Raw genomic sequence first — 19,635 nt, forward strand, 5'->3', positions numbered from 1 at the left:
GAAAATATTAAAAAAAAAGTTAGTGTACAATTATTTATTATTTATGGATGTAATTGGATAATATTAGCATTTCCGCAAAATGAAAGAATTGGACCCAGAACCCGAACCGGTAATGTCATAACCACCCGAGAGGGGCCCGAACACCAAACACCCACCACACGGACTCTAACTGTGCTTCATCATTTCTTCACTTAATTCATGTCAAAACCTTTAATTTTAATTTTTAATTATTTCTTTAACTTTAATTAATTTCCTCTCTTTTTTAGGTGCATCAAGGATATTTTCGTCATTTTCTTTTCCCTATTTAATATATCCAGTAATATGTTAGGATCCGTGCATTCCATAAATCTCAACCCTTTGACTGTAGTCCTCATTTTTCTCTCTCTGAAATTTTCTTTTTTCCAGTTTCAGATTGCATAAGTCTCTCTTTCTCTATTTGTAGCTAAGGATTGGAGCAATCTGGAGTTTTTCCCCCCCTGTTAATCGTTAGCTTCCTTGATGCTTTTGGTTTTCACATTTTTCTTTTTTCTTTTGTAATCAAGCTTTGATTTTGTTGCTAGGAATTTTAGCTCATTATGTTTAGTGGTAGTTCCTCTTTGCAGGGTTCTTGAATAGGTTGTGTGTGTGTGTGTGTTTTTTTCTGGGGGGGAGCGTTAACAAAGGGAAGTGAACGGTGGCTATTTGCAGTGAAGAAGGAACAGCATGCGTTGGTGGTTGAGTCGTTCTATTGATGTTTTTCGGAAAGTTATTTCTTTGAACTTGTATTGTAGAGTGATTCTGTAATTCCAAAACCCAGCGCCTTCAAGATCCATCCCTTTCTTTTTTTCTTGTTTCTTAGTTAGTGTTATATCATCCATGGGGTCCACTTTTTTCATCGTTGTTCCATGTTATGTCCGCCAGATTAGCTGAATACCTTCAATCACATCGCTCAAAATTTGTGATCCCAGAAAATTATCATTTCTTAGTAGTGGTAGTTGTTGAATTTTAGTTAATCTAGATTCTGGATCTTGGGGTTTTGAATACGGTTTCGTACCTGGAAGATCCTCTCTTTTGGTGCCATATTGAAGGGGTGTTGGGACGTAGTTATGGTGTGCCAAGCAGCGACCCAAACAAGATTCCGGGCATTGAAGTACGAAAATGGTATTGCAGGGAGTGCCACCATTGTAGTTAGAGTCATAGCATGCTTTCAACCTCTTCAGGATTGCCAGGTTCATTTTTCTTCCTTATTTTTAATTGATGAAAGAATTAGATACCCGTTTTGTTTGGTGATGTTTTTACACTTCATTGGTTCATATTTTCTTTTATTTATCATGAGAGATTCCTTTTTCTTTTATTATTTTTTGTGATTGATGTTTGGTAAGAAAGTTTATGTTCAAACTCCTTACTGAATTTCCTTTTTATTTTTTTCCAGGCTGAATATTTCCGTCATTTGCTTAAGCCCGTTACGTAGGTTGCCTTTTACGTTTTCGCGTTCAAGTTAAGCTGGAATTTTTAGTTTTCTTTTTTCGCCTTGTTCTTTTTTTTTTGAGAGAAACTGCAAGTAGACTGCCATTTTCACTGCTACAGCATAAACTTCTGGTATGTGGTTATATCTCTGCTACTTGGTTTTATGAATATCTGCTTATTATTCTCTGGAATACCTTTTTCAAGTTTTATGGTGTTTTTATGCAGGTGATTGTTCTTGTTGAATGGGAGAAGGCTGTGGATCTTGGTTTCCTCAGCAGCAATTTCATTGGCAATCACCCAACTTGATTTCTTTGGCTGCTCCCAATACGTTGGGACTGCAAAGTACTAATCCTAGATTCATGAACTCCGGCACTGATATGGTCTCTGCTACTGGGACTTCGCCGGTTTATGCAAATCCAGAATTACATCACTTTGGGGTTAGCCAACGAAATGAACCTCGTGGCTGGTTTTACTGTTTGCCCCGTTTCAGACAGGTCTTTGAGCCTGCTTCAAACCCTTTGTTGAAAGAGCAACACCTGGCTGACCGATATGAGAATCTTAAGGAAAGTGGTACCTCCAAGGCAGGGACCGGGGCTGCTGAGAAGAGATTCCTTGTTTTTGATCAATCTGGTGATCAAACTACCCTGATTTTCAGTTCTGCTTTTGGGACTCATACCAAGTGCCTGTCTTCTTGGGGTCCAAAATCTCCTGCTGCTGGTAACTTTAACGGGGATGTTCCCATGGCTAAAGCAACAGGGAATCTTCACTCTGGACTGATATCTACAGATGTGTCTTATGACAAAGGGACTGATGTGCAAAGTGAAATGCACGAGGACACTGAGGAACTCAATGCGTTGCTTTATTCGGATGATGATAGTGAGTATTCCGAGGATGAAGAAGTTACAAGCACTGGTCATTCCCCTAGTACAATGACTGCCCAGGATGAGCAATTTGAGGGAGGTAGTGAAGAGGTTGATAGCTCTACAAGGCTAATTAAAAAGCGAAAACTGCTTGATGGCAGTTATGGTTGTTTGCCCTTGCTTATGGATACTGCTAATTCAGGGAATTTTAACAGATATTCTGAATACGAGGATGATGCAGATTCAAGCTGTGCCAAAGGCCAAAATCCTGGATCAGGTGATACAGATTCGTCTTCAAGCTACAAGAGAATGAGAAAGGATAAAATTCGAGAGACGGTGACTGTTTTGCGAAGCATAATCCCAGGCGGAGAGGGAAAGGATGCAGTTGCGGTTCTTGACGAAGCTATCAACTACCTGAAATCCCTGAAACTTAAAGCCAAAACCTTGGGACTTAACACTCTATGAGCTGCAGCCTGCAGCTGTTCTCACAAGTAGTATTAGTTGTTATTTTTGTCATTGTTAGTGGAGCTGTGTTAAATAAGTGAAGTATACACAATCTTGAATGGTGTTTTTCATATATAATTTGGAGCCCTTCCAAAAATAGAAGATCGTAGACAAAGAACATGAACCCTTCCCAATGATATGAGTTGGAAACCAGTAGCATAAGGAGTCGAAATCTCATCTCTATTTCCTAAAGGAAGCAAAGGATACATGAGTGTATACTATGTCCCAATAAAGGAAGATGAACCATCATTAGTCAACATCTTGGGTTGTAGAGAAAGTGAAACTCACAGCTAGGCATGAGGGATGATGGGTTGGATGTGTGAATGAGAAGACTGGTTATTCCAAGAGGGACGCGGCCTCATAAAAAAGGGGGTCTAAGTGCACGCCCATTAGGTGTTTTGGGACCCCCAATCCTTCAGTTTCTTCTCCCTTTTTTGTATTTCTTGTCAAGTGTTTTTTCACCTTTGATGCAGGAAATTGCACGAGCAAGGAGGCTTCTCCTATTTCATCATATGCTAATGCCACAGTTCAGCCGGAAGGGGGGGCCCCCCTTTCCCATATTACACCATCTGATGTATTATTCCTTTGCCATCATGGGACTCTGTGTGTGTTTTTGTTGTTGAACTCGTGATTCTGCAGTGCTTTTAATGGGGGCTAGCAAGTTATATATGTATGATGATGATGATGTGAGCAGCCATGGTTGGCATGGAACTTGATGTATGTTATGTTTGGTTTGGTGTAATGTAATGTAATGTTTTGTCATCTAGCCAATGCGTTTACCATCTCGTGCATGCATTTATGTATGAGAAAGCGATGTGTTGTGCCCTTAACTCACTATCTGAAACGGTGCAAAGTAGTTTATTTTTCCATTTTTATGGCGTCTGATGGTTTAGGTGATGCATGGGACCACTAAAGCTGCAGCGTGGCCTGCTTTTTTTTTTTTTTTACATTAGGGTCTAAGTGGCATGGACCTTCCAGTTTACTATTTTCTCTCATGTGTATATATATATTTTCTTAAAATGAAAATTAATTAGTCGCATTACTTCTTGAGTGTTATAAGTAAGTTCATTAAAAATAAAATAAATTTCGGATCCGAATTTTAAGGATAAACAAAATAATATCGATAGCTTTGTTTTATTATAGAGGGGAAATGGTTAATCCATATACTCCTTATTCAATGATTCAATGAAAGGGGTACTTCTCTATTTCATTCCTTATTGGGTGGACCCTACTACATTGCGTGAACCGCTCGATCCTGAATAATTTAATAATATATATTTTTAATACATTTTATTATATTTAATAATTTAATAATATATTTTTTTATCAATAGGTAAAACCATCAATTTCAGTCTATTATTTGTATTTCATTTCTACCACGTATTTTATCTTATTAGTGAGGTGATGAGACACTATTATTGATTTGAGAAAACATGGCGCGTGCATGAAACTGGAGTTTCACCCAAAAGAGGTTGGCCCCTCACGTTATGTCATATCACCACCCCTTCTTCTTTCTTCAACCAATCCGAACCATTGAATTAATGGCGTAAGTTTCCACGGGCTTTCTATAGATTGGACCTTCCTTACTGGGCTACTTTGCCCATTTAGTACCTACTCTCCTCCTCCTTTCTCTTAAACAATGCTCCTCATCACAATCCAACACTGTCTTTTCTTCTCCGAAATTTTGAGAATCTCTACACAGTACGCACAGAGACGCAAAGGAAGCGAAGAAAAGCATTTGTTTATTTGCTTGCTTTTATGCTTTAATGTCTCCAAACCCATTGCGTTGTCGTAATTAAAACCAACAAAAAGAATAAAAAAAAAGGCCCGTCTTAGCTTCAAAAGGACTATGGGAATTGTTTTCCACATATGTTCATCGCTGATTACCAGCTTCGCTGCCGATCAAAGCTAGGGTTTTCGAATATCTTTCCAGTTTTCTTTGTTTTTCGATATTAAAACTGGATGGAGCAGTGGCCGTTCCACGACGGCAACGTGCACAATCTACTCGACAACAGGCGCATCGACTTTGGCCACGTATTTTCCCCTCATTCTTCACAACAATTTGGTGTTCTCGTTTGCAGTTCTGAGGATTTGCGGAATTAATATAATTTCTCTTTAGTTAATCTGATGTGTAATTGAGAATTTGAGTAAATGCTACTGTGTTACCGGATTTTTATCCATACGTGCTTATTATTGAAATTTTGATCAAGAATCGAAGTGCTGGAGCCTATTTTTTTTTTTGTTCTGTTCAGTTTCCCCTGAATCTTGCTGATAGTTTAACTCTGACTATTTTTTTTATCTTTATTAGTTTCTTTGTAGTCAATTACTATCAATCTTTTTCTTCCTTTTGTTGACTTACAACGGTGACTGTGCTTTATCTAACAGATTCCTTTTTGGTGTTTATGTAGGATGTTGGTCATAGTTTGCAGATGCATTCGTCTCTGATTCGTAGGCTGTCAATGGAACAAGAATTGGAGGTTGTTTCAATTTTTGCATATTTGATATTTGCATTTAGAAAGATGTTATAATTGACATGCATATCTTCTATTAGCAATTACAGTGGTAGTATTTCAGAGTTCAGACTCTTTTAACACTTTATTTATTTATTTATATATATGCACTTTTTTCTCATGATGCATCATACATTATAGTAGTGGCATTTTATGGCAGTTGATTGAATGTATGCATTTTCTGTCTTCCTAGATTACATTGCAGTTATGCGTTGACTACTGTGCTAAATTAAATGCTGTCTGGATAGTTTTCTAGTTGCCCGTTGATTTGCCACTTTTAATTTCGGGGCTTCAATGGGACAATGTTTTGTTACACTTACAGTTTTTTCTTTTCCAGTCCTTGTAAATCATCTTACTATGTTCTTTGTTTGAGCAGGGACATCAGGGCTGTGTAAATGCTGTGGCTTGGAATTCAAATGGTTCACTTTTGATTTCTGGTTCTGATGATGCACTGGTATGAGACATCTTTTTTTGTCTACGAGTGTAATAGGTAGCATGAAAGTGGCCAAAGTTTAATAATGTGAATTTTGGCTGAACTATGTTATCAGGGGTTTTGTATTTATATGGTGTTGATTGGTTCTAAGTTTGCCTCATTTACATTTTAGTTTGGAAAATGTGAAATATTGTGTCTTCTAGTAATCCTTCTGAATCAGGATTACTGGGTTGTGTATCTGTGTTTAATGATGCCTGTAAATAATTTATGCCGTTTCTGAAAGGTTTTGAAATAGTTTTTTAGAAGATATAAAAACTATTGTCTTTTCACCTAAGGAATGTTTTTTGTGCTTTCTAGTATGGCATATAAGTTTGATTAAAAGGTGAAACAAATTTTTGGTTTATGGGCCTCCAGTTCTTTAAAGTTTTTGGCACCTATAATCTGTTGAAAAAGGTGTGCCAAGAATGGTGTTTGTGGGTGTTGGTTTTATGGAAGTATGTCAAAATTATTGATGAATTACGTTTTGCAGATAAATATTTGGAGCTACTCTGGTCGAAAGCTTTTGCATTCTATAGAGACTGGTCATTCTGCTAACATATTCTGTACAAAATTCATTCCTGAATCTTCTGATGAGCTTGTAGCCTCTGGAGCTGGGGATGCAGAGGTAATTCTTTTTGTCATATTGGTAAACAAGGTTCTTATGGTGGATCCTTACCGCGTTGCTATTAGTTATAATTAGTAAATTGGACGGCTAATATTTTTGCAGGTTCGATTATTTAACTTGTCCCGCTTAAATGGCCGAGGGTTCAATGATGGTGCTATTACTCCGTCAGCACTCTATCAGTGTCACACAAGAAGAGTTAAAAAATTGGCGGTAAGATTTATTGCATAAATGACTGATAAATGGAGTAACAATAACTGCAAACAAACATGAGAAATTGGTAGCATTTTCAACTTTTATTGTTGATTTACATGGTGAAATGAATGTTTATCTGATTGCTCCAGTTAGTCACTTTTTGTACTTGTTTGCCAATTCAGTTTGAAGTTGGAAACCCCAATATGGTATGGAGTGCTAGTGAGGATGGAACTCTGAGACAGCATGACTTTCGAGAGGGCACTTCCTGTCCTCCAGCTGGATCTTCTCACCAAGAATGTCGCAATGTTCTAGTGAGACTCACATTCACCATGAAGGGCTTTCTTTTCATTTACTTTTATGTTCTAGATACCTCTAGAGAACTTTGTTGCTATAGTACTACCTAGCAATTTGGTGTGTTGATTGTAAATATGAAGCTATCCATGAAATGCTCATTAGGGAGTTTCAATTTGTTGTCTTCACCAGGTTATAATTGTTAGTGTAATTGTGATATTTCAGTTTTATTCTCTGTAGATCCTATGCAACACTGAAGTCTTTTCTTTGATTTGGAAAAGTACTTCTGTTCCTCCTGGTTTTTTGCCGATCAGGATAATTGATAGAAATTCAAACTTTTCCTTGTTGGGATTGAAAACGAACAGCCATTCAATGGACCTTTTTAAATGTCTGAAGTTACTAGTTTGATATGGTTTCAATTACATAGCTTGTCATTGTACATTCAACTTTACTTTAGAGTTTAGACGGCATGAGAGGACTTTAACCAGCGAAGAGAAAAACATCCCTTGATTCTTGGGTTAATGGATTATCATCTCAAGGTCATTTTATTACTCGTGTAGCTTGAAAATTTTCAGTATTGTTTGCCAATCTGTCTTCAGTTGTTATCTGAAGTTTGACATTGTACAATTGTCACAGCAAGTCAGATTAACAAATAGATAACATCCATTTTCTGAGTTCCTCTTTAAATGTCTGTATCTCTATAGAATTGTAAATCATTTAAATTTTCCTTCTTTTCTTGGCAGCTTGACTTACGTTATGGGGCAAAGAGGTCACTAGCTGATCCTCCTAGGCTTACTCTGGCCTTGAAATCATGTGATATCAGTTCTACTAGACCTCATTTACTCCTTGTTGGTGGGAAGTATGTAGCTGATCTTTCCTTCCTTTATTATTTATTATTTGCTTTTTTTGTTCTCTGCTAATCTTGTATTTGAATGTTTGCAGTGATGCATTTGCCCGGCTATATGATAGAAGGATGCTGCCACCATTGACCTCCTGCCGGAAAAGAATGTTACCACCTACTTGTGTTAATTATTTCTGCCCAATGCATCTCTCTGACCGTGTTAGTTTTGAAATTCTTTGTTAGTTCTTACTCTTGTTGACTTCTTTCTTAGAAATATCTCTGGTAAATTTTATGATTTCTTCTCATCAGGACCAAGTTTTATTTTGAATAGTGTGGACTTATGAATAGATAGTCCTGAATGATGTAACTATTCAATTTGCAAATGATAATAATTCTCTGTTTGTTTTCCTTTTCTTTTCATTATTGGTAAGTGAGTGAGCTCATCATCTTCATTAGGTCACTATTGACTAGTTTTCTCTTACTGGAATCTTTTACTTCATTACTCTGCACATTGAAAAAAAGTTTTGTTGGATGTTTAAAGTTAAAAGCGTTGACAGGAGTCAGTTGTGAACTGCTGATTGTTATCAATTGACATCCCCATTAGTAACACTGCTTTCTTGGTTCTAGGTGTCATTATATATCTTTGAACTGAACCACTACTGGTTTATTATTTAAATACTGCTTTCTTTGCTTTTCAGGGACGTTCAAGTTTGCACTTAACTCATGTTACCTTCAGCCCTAATGGAGAAGAGGTTCTTCTTAGCTATAGTGGGGAGCATGTCTATCTAATGGACGTAAATCATGGTAAGCATATCCCAGATTCTCTACTGTAGTCCAATTTGTTTGTCCGTATCTAATGGACGTATATCATGGTAAGTATATCTAATGGACGTAAATCATGGTCCAATTTGTTTGTCCTTTTTTTTAAAGGAGGTTTCATGCTGCCTGACTTGATGTCTATAGTTTTGGTTTCTCTCCGTATTTAGGTTCCTGTTTTGAATTCGAAGAACTGAATTGTGTCTTAAGATTCAACTTAGCTTAATGTGTCTTGCCTCCCCTTCTTCCCTTGTTATTTTATTCTTCATTTTCATGTACTGCTTTTTAGATTTCAATGTCAAGGTTAAGCCTCAGGTCAGTATAGGTGTGGTAGCTTGTCACATTCTCAAGTTTAGTTTAATGTTCTCTGGCTCAGTATTTTCAAGTTATTTGCTTTATTTGCAGTTAGTACGATGCTTATATAACTATTATTTGGATTGTTAAGATGTTATTCATCTGATCATCTTTTGTTTCCATAATTGCCAGCTAGTGGGAGTTCAATGCAATATACCTCAGGAGATGCTTCAAAATTGATGACCTTCACTCCTGTACTAAATAAACTAGAGCACCGACCACCTCTTTCCGGCGTCTTCCAAAATGGTCTCCGGAGTAGAGGCAAAACTGCTGCTGGAGTATGCATATTTTATTTTATTGTCCTTTTTTTTTTGTAGATTGTTATTTAACTTATGTTGTTATTCTGTATGTATTTCAGCCATACTCTAACATGGCGGTTACAGATTGAAAAATGCAGGATGTTGGTTGAAATTGCTAAGAGATCATTAGACAATGGGACAAATATTTTTCATGCAATTGAGGCATGCAATGAAGTCTTGGATGGACATGGTATTGATATTGGGCCCACACTCAGGCTTGAATGCTTTTGTACACGTGCTGCCTTGTGGCTTAAGGTTTCATGATTACTTTGTTTTTTTTTCTTCTTTGACCTTTCATCTATTTGATATGCCATAGCCAACATATTAAGTTGCTTCCTTTTTCAGCGGAAGTGGAAAAACGATGCCCACATGGCCATTAGAGATTGCCATAATGCTCGAAGAATAGATAGTTCTTCCTTTAGAGCTCATTATTGTATGGCGGAGGCTTTAGAACAGGTAATCTGCAGAACGAGTTACAGTGGAGTTTATAAACATGGTATACGGACAAAATTATAACTTATTTGGGTTGCCAAGAACATTTTAAATTGTTAAGTTTGACCCTCAGTTAATAGTTTCCCCGCTTTGGTTTTTGCTTCCAATCCATCTTTTATCCTTTCAAAATCATTTTTGCTTAAACAAAATTTAAGCTTGTGGAACTCTTGTATATATATTTTAAAAAATGTGGAAAGTTGTTTAATTTTCACTGGGGAAATGGAATTTATTCCTTAGCCAAATTTATATTCTTAGAAGTTGGTTAATGAAGTAAAGCCAGTGGTTACCGCTAGATGCATATATGCACAACACAATAAGTGTTTAGGATGAATTGTGTAGTTGTAAATCAAAAGATGTTATGTAGGCTAAATCTGCATCTGGTCCAAGACAGTTTCATAGTTGTCTCTTCTTGTTAAGTTGGTGGAACTAAGATTTTGGCTATTATCATTTGTTTTCTACTTTTTTTTCAGTTGGGAAAGCATAAAGAAGCATTAGACTTTGCTGTTGCAGCACAATATTTATCTCCATATGATATGGCCTCTGAGAAAGTGGAGAACATTAAAAAACATCTTGCTGCTGGTTGGTGTCTTGTACAATCATATCATTGTCTCAATTGAAGCATCTTATCTCTTGACTTCAAAGTTGATAGCTGTACATGTATTCATGTGTGTAGGACAATGCTGTGATGGTTTACTCATCCTACTCTTACTGAAAGACTGTTTTATGTGTCTAATCGTGTATTGATTGAAATTTCTTTGCACAGTTGGTGTTAAAATTAATACTAGTATGACTTTTCTTTGCTGTTCAGTTTACTGGATTTGCAGATGCCATGTTCTTATAAGCGATGTCCTGAACTCCTGAAGTTTCTTCTCTGCTCAATTCACCCTTTGAATTTTCCCTAAGCCTTCCCGTTGTTCATAGATTACCTTTAATTTGTTGTTAGGCCTGAGAGCAATCAAGTTTCAAGTGTACTTGTAGCATGCATGATGTTTATATTTATCAAGTTGACAGCATGCGATCACTATGGTTATTGCCTATGCTGAACTTTCCACTATTATGTGTGGAATGAACTTCAGTAATCACTTTAAGGCTGAACTACCCTCTTTCAATTTTCATCCCTTCCTTTTAGTTTCCATTCCATGAATGTGATTGATCAATATCTCTAGTATTGGTAATGACTTTTTCTGAATTTTAATCTTTTCCTTAATCTAGTTTCATTTTTTAATAGCTGAGGCTGAAAAAAGTAACAAGGCAAGTGATGGATCACATAAGGGTGAACCTCGAACTGGAAGGGTATTGTCGTTGAGTGACATACTATATCGCTCAGAAGCTAACAGTGATGCTTTACAAGATGGTCCAAGATCTGAAAGAGAAGACTCTGATTTTGATGAGGAGCTGGAATTAGATTTTGAAACTTTAATATCAGGTGATGAAGGGCGTGATGTTGAATCCAACATATTTCATGGAAGTTTAAATCTTAGAATTCATCGAAGAGGTGATTCAACTAGAGAAACTGGTGCATGTGGATCTCCTTCCTCGTCATCACAAAATGGAGTGGCTTATCAGGTTCACATCCTTATCTTTGGTATGGATTGCAAATGGTTTAAGTTTCCGGTAATCTGATGTCTCCTATTTTGTTATGTCATCAAGAAATCATCTTGAAAGTGACTTCATTCAGTTATGAATTGTTAAGGCATTGCTAAATGTGTAACTGGTAAAGTTGCTAACCTTTGCTGGACAGATAACTTCTTATTTTCTGCTTCAACTTGTGATGTGTATTAATAACTTGATTAGAAGTCAAATTGCTTTGAAATGTTGTAGAAAAGTCTACAATGGAGTGTCCTATATAATATAGCATGGAAAAGAAATTTGTTTACTTCCTATACCTGTTTGGATATTATGTATGCTCGACAACATATTCATCATATTGCTTGTGATACACTCTTCATTAATCTTCTGGCTTATGGTTTTCATGTCATGCATTCATAATTTTTCTAGCCCGAGGCGGTAATTGATATGAAGCGGAGATATGCTGGGCACTGCAATGTTGGAACTGACATCAAGCAGGCGAGTTTCCTTGGTCAGAGAGGTACTTTTCTCATGTCATCTTAGTTACATTTTTAGCTGCAGTTGAAATTGTGTTGCTTTTTCTTTTTCTTTTTTATGAGATTTATGGCAGTTGCTTTGTAGTGTTGAATTTGTGCCTTTTCATAAGTATATGGCAGTTTTTCCTTTTTTTTAAAAATCCAGTTCCTTATTGCATCCTAGGTCGAGTTAGCTTTTTAAATTCAATTTCTTGAATTGGGTCTGCTTGCAATTTTAGTAATGAAACTATTATATTGACATAATCTGATTGATTCGAATAGGTGAATTTGTTGCTAGCGGCAGTGATGATGGAAGGTGGTTTATTTGGGAGAAGCAGACTGGTAAATTGATAAAAATGCTTCTTGGAGATGGCGTTGGTAATATTTCTCCTCTCTGTCATGCCCTGCAGATGGACTTTACTATCACCCTATGGTTTCTTAGTCGCTAAAAATGTCATCTTGTCCTCTGCAGTTGTAAACTGTGTTCAGAGCCATCCATTTGATTGCTTTGTGGCAACTAGTGGTATTGACAACACAATAAAGGTTAACATAAATTATTATGGGAGTTCAGTTATATGCAATTTTCAAGATTGCTTTTCTAATTTTAGTTGCCCCATCATGTAGTTATGGACTCCAAGTGCTGCTGTCCCATCAATGGCTGCTGGTGGGTCAGCAGGGCCAGAAGCTGCGAATGTGTTAGAAGCAATGGAAAGTAATCAACAGAAATTATGTTGTAATCGTGAAGCTTTCTTGTAAGGATTATGGATGATATTTCTTTTTCTGTTTCTAAAGTGGAGCATGCATCAGATGAGATAATTGTGGATGTTCCATCTTTTTCACTATTCCTTCCCGGTTTCTCTCGTGTCTTGTTCTGGTTAATCATTTCGCAGTTATCATGCAAGTTTTCTTGTGCACAGGTGGAAATGCAATTTGTATAGTTTTATAAACTCTTATGAATTTTAACCCCCAAATATTTTTCATCCACAAATTTCTGAATCCCAAAATATACAATCCTCCCTTGTCCTTGTAGCACCATCAGCTGGGCGAAATTTCACTGCATGTCTACTATTGTTTTTATAAATTGAGTTTCCTGTAGGTGAAATTTTAGTTCCACATACTATATGATTATTTACAACCATATAGTCCCTTCAGTTCTCATGGTATATTTAGACTCTGGTTTTCTGCCATAAGTGTCTTCTCATGATATTACTCAGTGCTATATGGTTCAAAAATCATGTTTGAAAGTGGTCAAACTTTACTAAGTTTATGAGAATGTTTTAGACCTTGGGATTTTACTGGACTTTGCATCAGAATTTAACCGAGTGTCACTGGGTAGTGTTGGCTCAATGAAAACTAATTTCAGAAAGCATGATTTAGAATCTTTGGGTTTTGTAGAGCTTTATCATCAGAACTTACCCGAGGATCGCTTGGTAGTATTAGGCAGGCATAATGAGCTAACTTCACAAGCTGAGTTTTCAGCTAAAAGATATTAGTCTACTTGGCTAGTTGAGGTTCTACATCGTTCTACATCTCTTATTTTGTATGGCATGTTTGTCAAAACTGTAAATTGATGTTTTAGAAATTTACCACCATCGACATTGTTTCTTGAAAGTTGAAAATGCCTTCACAACAACTTATTTACTTAAGCTACCTCACCATCGAAAAGCTGTTCCCAAAAGAAAAGGTCATAGGAAGGTGGAATTAGGTATTTTGACTTCCATTTAGGTATTTTGCTTTCAATTTAGACATGTTTCTTCTTTTTGAACCTTGATTGTTGTTTGAAAAAGATCTGTTGATTCTTTTCGTAATTCTTATTGTCATGCATCTTGAATCAAAATACCTTTATTTGCAGGTCCTTTGAACTTTTGGAGCGATTTCGGATGCATGACTTTTCTGAAGGATCCTTGCAACCTTTTGAGTGTGCACAGACCTAGCCAGCTTTTTAGCTCTTAACAAAGTATGCAGGTAGCTAGCCACTCTTTTACTGTAGACATCTTTTTCTCTCAAGTATATTTACCTCTTGATATTTGGCGAAATTACACTTAACATTTACTGAAAAAGACTGTTGCATGGTATTTTACCGACACAACCAGTTGGTCTATTTAAGGGTATTGGAAACCATATATTGGGTTTTCTCATTTAATTTCATTTGGCAACTGAAGTTTTGACCTGGATACTACTTTCTTGAGTATTTAATGGTTTTTACTCACCTGCAAATGCGATTAGAATGTCACTAGTTGAGGCACAAGATTTATTGAAATGGAAATGGATATCTCATCAAGGTACTGAACTTTTGCATAATACATGTGAGCCATTTCCGGATTTCTCCTTTCTATTGCAGTTCTTGGCTATTACTGAAGTTAGTTAGTACTTGAATTTAGTTTTGCCTTTGTACTACTAGTAACTAATACGCTATGCTGAGTGAATCTGTTGAAAATTCAAAAAGTGAGAAAATGTCTTAAAAAGACTGAATTGATGAATTATATGGATTACATCAATCATCAATTTTTTATCTTTTGTCACTTTTGGTTTTTTTCATGCAGAGAAGAGGAGTAGATTGAGCTTTTGGGGGATTTATCATAAACAAAGTTTACAACAAGGTTGAATAAAATAGTACAAGGAGCCTCCATCGATTAATTGTAAGCCAGCTCTCAATCAGTTTAAATAATGTTAGATGTTCTTTTTTTCTTTTCTAGCATATATTCCCCTCCATTTTGTCTTATCCCGAAGAACAAAACATTGGAGTTGTATGTAGAATCGTAGATTGTTGGAGATGGTGATGTAAATAGTGATCGAATGAGGATGGTTTGTGTCAGCCATATTGTTGTAAATGTTGGTTCAGTCCGGAAAGGATCTCTTCTTTACTGAATTATGATGATAGATATTCATTCAGTCACCATGACTTTTTCAACCAAAGAGAATCAATTTGTTGGAAATGATCAAACAGTGGAAGAGGTGGGGTATCCCTTCATATGTAAATATATGTATGGTCACACTTTCTTGAATTCGGGATGGTCGTGTCACCATATTCAATGGACAAGGTTGCTTGTGTTGTGTTAATCGTATAATTTAAAGAGAGAAAAAATATATATATATTTATATATACTTTGCAGGACAGCCATCTTTATTGGAAATTGGTTATAAAGAAAATTTTATTGGCGGAGCGGAGTTACAGATGGTGGGCTTCTTACTTTATAACCATAAAAGAAGAAATGTTTGTCAAAATCAACAGGGTTGTCTTGTTTGTTCTTTTATATATTATTAAAGTTTTCTGGTTGTACTGCTACGAAAATAAGAAAACCCTTTTGAAATATGCATATGCATGTATGACCTTTTTAACCATGTCAAAGGAGTCTTTGTGAGACATCATTAATCGAATTGAATGTATACAACAATCTTAAAACGAAAACGAAGGTAGCTTTCCCGAAATTTCTTGCATGATCCAAGGTTTAGTTTTGGGAATGGGTTAATATATATATAGGGAGAAGGGATGATAAATTACGGGCTTTCCCAGCAATTGATTAATGGTTAAAAATACTACTGGAACGATTTTGCCAAAAGAAATGGATTTGGCCATATCATAAAGCTTTTGTTAACATAAAAATCTGAGCTATGTACGAACCACATGCAAACTGCTACTTGGCATTTAATAAATACAATCTTATAAACAAAAAAAATAAGATTATATGAAGTTAACAGATTACATTGCCCTTTAAACTGTTGAATGCTTGCCTTGATGGCACATTTGATGGTAATTAATCAAAGCTGTCATCACATGTCCATTTGATTTCTTTTATACATAGAAAAAAAAAAGAAATTGCAAAAAGGACATGTCTTTAACTAATTCGATTCCCAAATCAAATTAGCTGTATCCATCCATATATCCCATTTATTGTTTACTACCCCCCTATTGATTCTTTGCCTAAAAACCACAAATCCCGACCCTTTCTTTCCTTTCCCTTAATAATGAATTAGGTTTTTCATTTCATTTCTCTGTGATTCTTTTCTTCATGTGGCAGAGAATTTACTCTCACACTAAAATTTTTTCTCTAAAGTTGGCAACCTTGTGGAATCTACAACATATATATGTTGGCCCATATTTTATGTATTCATTTCGTTAACGGAACTCCTATATCTTTCATATGTTGACTATGACGTTTGTTGGCACTAATTTTTTCCAAAGGACTGGATAGACAAGAAAGTTGCTATCATACATCTAAGACCCAATCTTCAAACCTCAATCACGCATTCTTTTTGGGGTATTGCCTTTTCTGAAAATTTTGCTAACTAATTATTTAACGCGCACTCTTTTTATCAAATTAAATTATGAATCATTATATTTGCCATAAAATACTATTGTATTATTCATACTAATTATTTTGCACCTTTTAACAAAAATCCTTAATAATTAAATTACTTTTGGCACACGCGACGTTCATTTTGCAAATAAAACACCCTTCCATACATGGTGCGTGTGGGTGGTCGTCTGTTTTACTCCTTATAAATATCATGCTATGATCTCCGTGTCTCATATGAATCTCAAATGAAGCAGAAGAAAAAAATGACAGCAAACAAGGAAGAGAATGTACCAATAATATCACACCAATCAAGGCCAAGCCAGTGTTGTTGCATGTGTGGAGATTCTGGTCTCACTCATGAGCTTTTTCAATGCACAGTTTGCCATTTCAGATCTCAGCACAGGTCATTTTATATCCCTCCACAACCATCCTTATTATATTTATTTTTCTGGGATTTTGCTTTCATCGAATACCCCTTCCGCGGGGGGATTATGAAAAATAATATCATCATATATGGTTTCTGGGTTTGTTTGTTTTGGCAGATACTGTAGCAATCTGTATCCAAAAGCCGACTCTTATGAAGTTTGTAATTGGTGTTTGAATCAAAAGGCGGATTCCAAGTCTCAGAATTCTTCTAATTCATCCCCGTCGTGTAAAGACAACAGCGAAGACGACGGAAAGAACCAGAAAAAGGGTGATCAAAGCCATGGGAATCACAACAACCCAAAGCTGCAATTCACGAAGAAATACTCCACCGGACAACCGAAATCGCCGGAGAAACGGCCGCCTTCGACGGCGCGGAAGAGGATCATAAGCAACGCCCGTTTAGAGGAGCAGTTTAGGACGACGATGACGAAGTCAGAAGAGATATCCAAAGGTGGGCACATTACTAGGCATGTTTTTAGAAACAAGGTACGGAGATATAAACTTTTGGATGAGGTTTCAAGTTAAACACACACATTTATACATACAATTTCTTGTCTGAAAATGAAACTACAAGAGACTGTTTTATGGTTTGGTTTTTCTTTCATTTTCCCTTGTTCCAAACAGATAAAAAAACAGTGTAATTTGGGAGAAAGTATAATTGGAATGATGGAAAAAGAATCATGGATATATTACCATCTGGTACATGGTTTAACACCGTCGGATGTCATGTCATTTTTCAAGTTACATGTATATATATTAATGTATGTGTGTGTATGTATGTATGATAGAAAAGTGGGAAAGGGAACTCATCAAATTTATAGTTGACTTGGGTAAATGCATTTGCCTAAGTCCTTCAATCGTATATATAAAATTAATTAAGGTCAAATTCTACTATTAGTCCCTATACTATGTATTATTTACGGATTTATTCTTTATGCTTTAATTTGATATTTTTAGTTCTCACTAAATAGTTGCCATTGAACTCATTATGTTAAATCCTCTTATTTTCATAATCTTATACAACAAACATATTATCATATTTATAATGCCATGTCAATTTACTATTTTTACACAATACCCATTAAAAAAATTCACTTCATTTTAATTAAGAGATTCAACCGCTACCATTTAAGTTAGGACTAAATTTTTAAAATTTCAAAATATATAGTAAAATTAATAAAGACTAAATCCACAACTTAACAAGGTAGTGGTACAAGACTAATGGCAGAACTAAAATTTTAAAATTAAAAAATATAGAAACTAAATTTGTTATTTAATAGGGATTTAAAAGTAGACTTTGACCTAAAATTAATTAAAAGTTGAAGGAATAAGTGTATTAGTTGACGCCATTTCTTTCTCTTTTTTTGTTTCTCTTTGAGTGATATGATGTGTTTTTCCTATTTAGGAAAATAGTGAAATTCTATGTTAAAAGCGTGTAGAATGGGTTGTTGATTTTGTTGCTTCTAAATCCCGTTGTGGCCACCACGTATTATCATCTTCTTATATTAATAATTTATTTGCCTCTCTAATTTTATCAAAAATTATTTTAATCTCTTTTTTCTTTCTCCTTTTTAGTCTTTAAATATAGGTTATTTATCAAATCACTCCAAAACCGATAAAAAAGTTTGTTTGTTTATAAAAAATATTTTAAAAATTAAAATTTATTAAAATTATCAAAAAAAAGTATTTAAAATAACTTTTATTTTTAAAAAATTAATTAATTACTAATGTGGCATATATGTAACTGCAAAACATTTTCATCCAGTTTGTGGTGATTTATCAAAGAGTTAAAAGAGATGAAAAATTAAATGAAGAGTTAAAATATTTTTTTTATGAAATTGAAGGATCAGAAAAATTATTATACCTGATATATTATTTCGAGTTCATGTTGTGTAATATTTAATTCTCAAACACTGAAGAATATAAATAAAATTTAAACCAAAACAAAAATCCAATGAAGTAATTAAGGGTAGCTTAGTTTTAATGCTAATAAATGTGTGATGTGTGCTGCTGAGATGCTTCGTGGTGACTAACGGTGAGTTGTTACAAATGATGAGTCCACCCTTTCACATTCCCGTACGCTTTGAATATTGTATCCATTCCCTATTTGGCACCCAATATATATTAAAATCTCTCAGTCTCGCACTTAATTCAACCATTTTTCCAATAAATTTATTAACTTCATGAAATCTCGTGGTTGACTTAAAATATTTTATTACTGTTTTTATACAATGTTTCTCTTTGATCGATTTTTATTTTCCGTAAAAAAAATCAGTACAAACGATTACATCAATCTATTAAATCTTATATCAAAGTTTGGTGTTCTTAAAACTGTTGTAACTTTGAATTACCAATTACAGCACACTTAGCCATATGATCTGCAACCTTATTATGTTCCATTGGAATGTGGTTCACTCTTACTTCCTACTTCCTATGCAAGAGCTTATGCAAAAGCCTTAACTCAACCAAGTTACCATTAGCACCACCACTTGATAATGGTAACTCTACCAACAAAGTACTATCACAGTCTACCTCAATCCTCTTAAACCTCTTTCTCCAAGTCTTTAGTGTTAATATTAACTTTATAATTTTTTTCTCTCCGCATAGATGTCACCATACATAATTATTATGCAATCAATTCATTGTTATGTTCAGAATTCATGCATATTTTAATTTACATTTTCATAAATTTATTTAAAATTTCGAGATTTAGTCTCAATACTTTTAAAAGTTAATATTTAATTCTTTCGATTTAAAAATTCTAGTTTTATTATTGGAGTTATTATTATTAATATCTTGCACCAAAATTTCTTATTCATATACATCTATGTAATCATACTAATTTTAAAAGTAAATCGTTATGAAATCAGTAAACAAATTTAAATATAAAATAGGCTATTAATATTTAAACTTGTAATGACACTAACATGATATAAATGCATAAAGTATCAACACATCAAATACAAAATGGTTATACTATACTCCTAGGATCCTTTAAGTGGATGAGGAAGATGATGGGCGACTACATATCTGCAATGTGAGTGAAGTTGGTGGGGGTGGGTTTATTTGGGTTAACCTCTTTGCATCGTTTGGTAAAGTTTCCATGGCTAGTATCTTACTACAAT

At 35.1% G+C, this 19,635-nt stretch overlaps 3 protein-coding genes across 7 annotated transcripts; all 3 read left to right on the plus strand.

Moving 5' to 3' along the window:
* The first annotated feature begins 328 nt into the window (after positions 1-328).
* LOC107905060 (transcription factor bHLH145) lies at positions 329-3,679 on the plus strand. Its single transcript, XM_016831625.2, has 3 exons — positions 329-1,208; positions 1,412-1,578; positions 1,672-3,679. The coding sequence occupies exon 3, from the start codon at positions 1,689-1,691 to the stop codon at positions 2,769-2,771; it is 1,083 nt and encodes a 360-aa protein (XP_016687114.1). The 5' UTR covers positions 329-1,208; positions 1,412-1,578; positions 1,672-1,688; the 3' UTR covers positions 2,772-3,679.
* Positions 3,680-4,333: 654 nt separating this feature from the next.
* On the plus strand, positions 4,334-14,682 carry LOC107905062 (protein ALTERED SEED GERMINATION 2). Of its 5 annotated transcripts, none has more exons than XR_001686441.2 (21): positions 4,334-4,844; positions 5,219-5,287; positions 5,697-5,774; positions 6,283-6,417; positions 6,520-6,627; positions 6,792-6,920; positions 7,644-7,759; positions 7,843-7,960; positions 8,440-8,545; positions 9,044-9,189; positions 9,295-9,465; positions 9,556-9,666; positions 10,173-10,281; positions 10,931-11,268; positions 11,701-11,791; positions 12,069-12,164; positions 12,259-12,329; positions 12,411-12,538; positions 13,639-13,751; positions 14,330-14,425; positions 14,542-14,682. XR_001686441.2 is itself a non-coding variant. In XM_016831626.2 (20 exons), the coding sequence occupies exons 1-19, from the start codon at positions 4,773-4,775 to the stop codon at positions 13,718-13,720; spliced, it is 2,274 nt and encodes a 757-aa protein (XP_016687115.1). In that variant the 5' UTR covers positions 4,334-4,772; the 3' UTR covers positions 13,721-13,751; positions 14,330-14,682. The 5 variants fall into 5 exon arrangements, 2 of the variants coding, with proteins under 2 accessions (XP_016687115.1, XP_016687116.1); XR_005914049.1 differs by having other exon boundaries at positions 13,639-13,743; XM_016831626.2 differs by having other exon boundaries at positions 14,330-14,682.
* Positions 14,683-16,263: 1,581 nt separating this feature from the next.
* Positions 16,264-17,197, plus strand: LOC107905063 (uncharacterized). The gene is made up of 2 exons (XM_016831629.2): positions 16,264-16,487; positions 16,627-17,197. Exons 1-2 carry the CDS (start codon positions 16,330-16,332, stop codon positions 17,033-17,035), a joined length of 567 nt encoding a protein of 188 aa, XP_016687118.1. The 5' UTR covers positions 16,264-16,329; the 3' UTR covers positions 17,036-17,197.
* Positions 17,198-19,635: the final 2,438 nt, after the last annotated feature.

The sequence above is a fragment of the Gossypium hirsutum genome, chromosome D05 (genome assembly GCF_007990345.1).
Source record: "Gossypium hirsutum isolate 1008001.06 chromosome D05, Gossypium_hirsutum_v2.1, whole genome shotgun sequence".
NCBI lineage: Eukaryota > Viridiplantae > Streptophyta > Magnoliopsida > Malvales > Malvaceae > Gossypium > Gossypium hirsutum.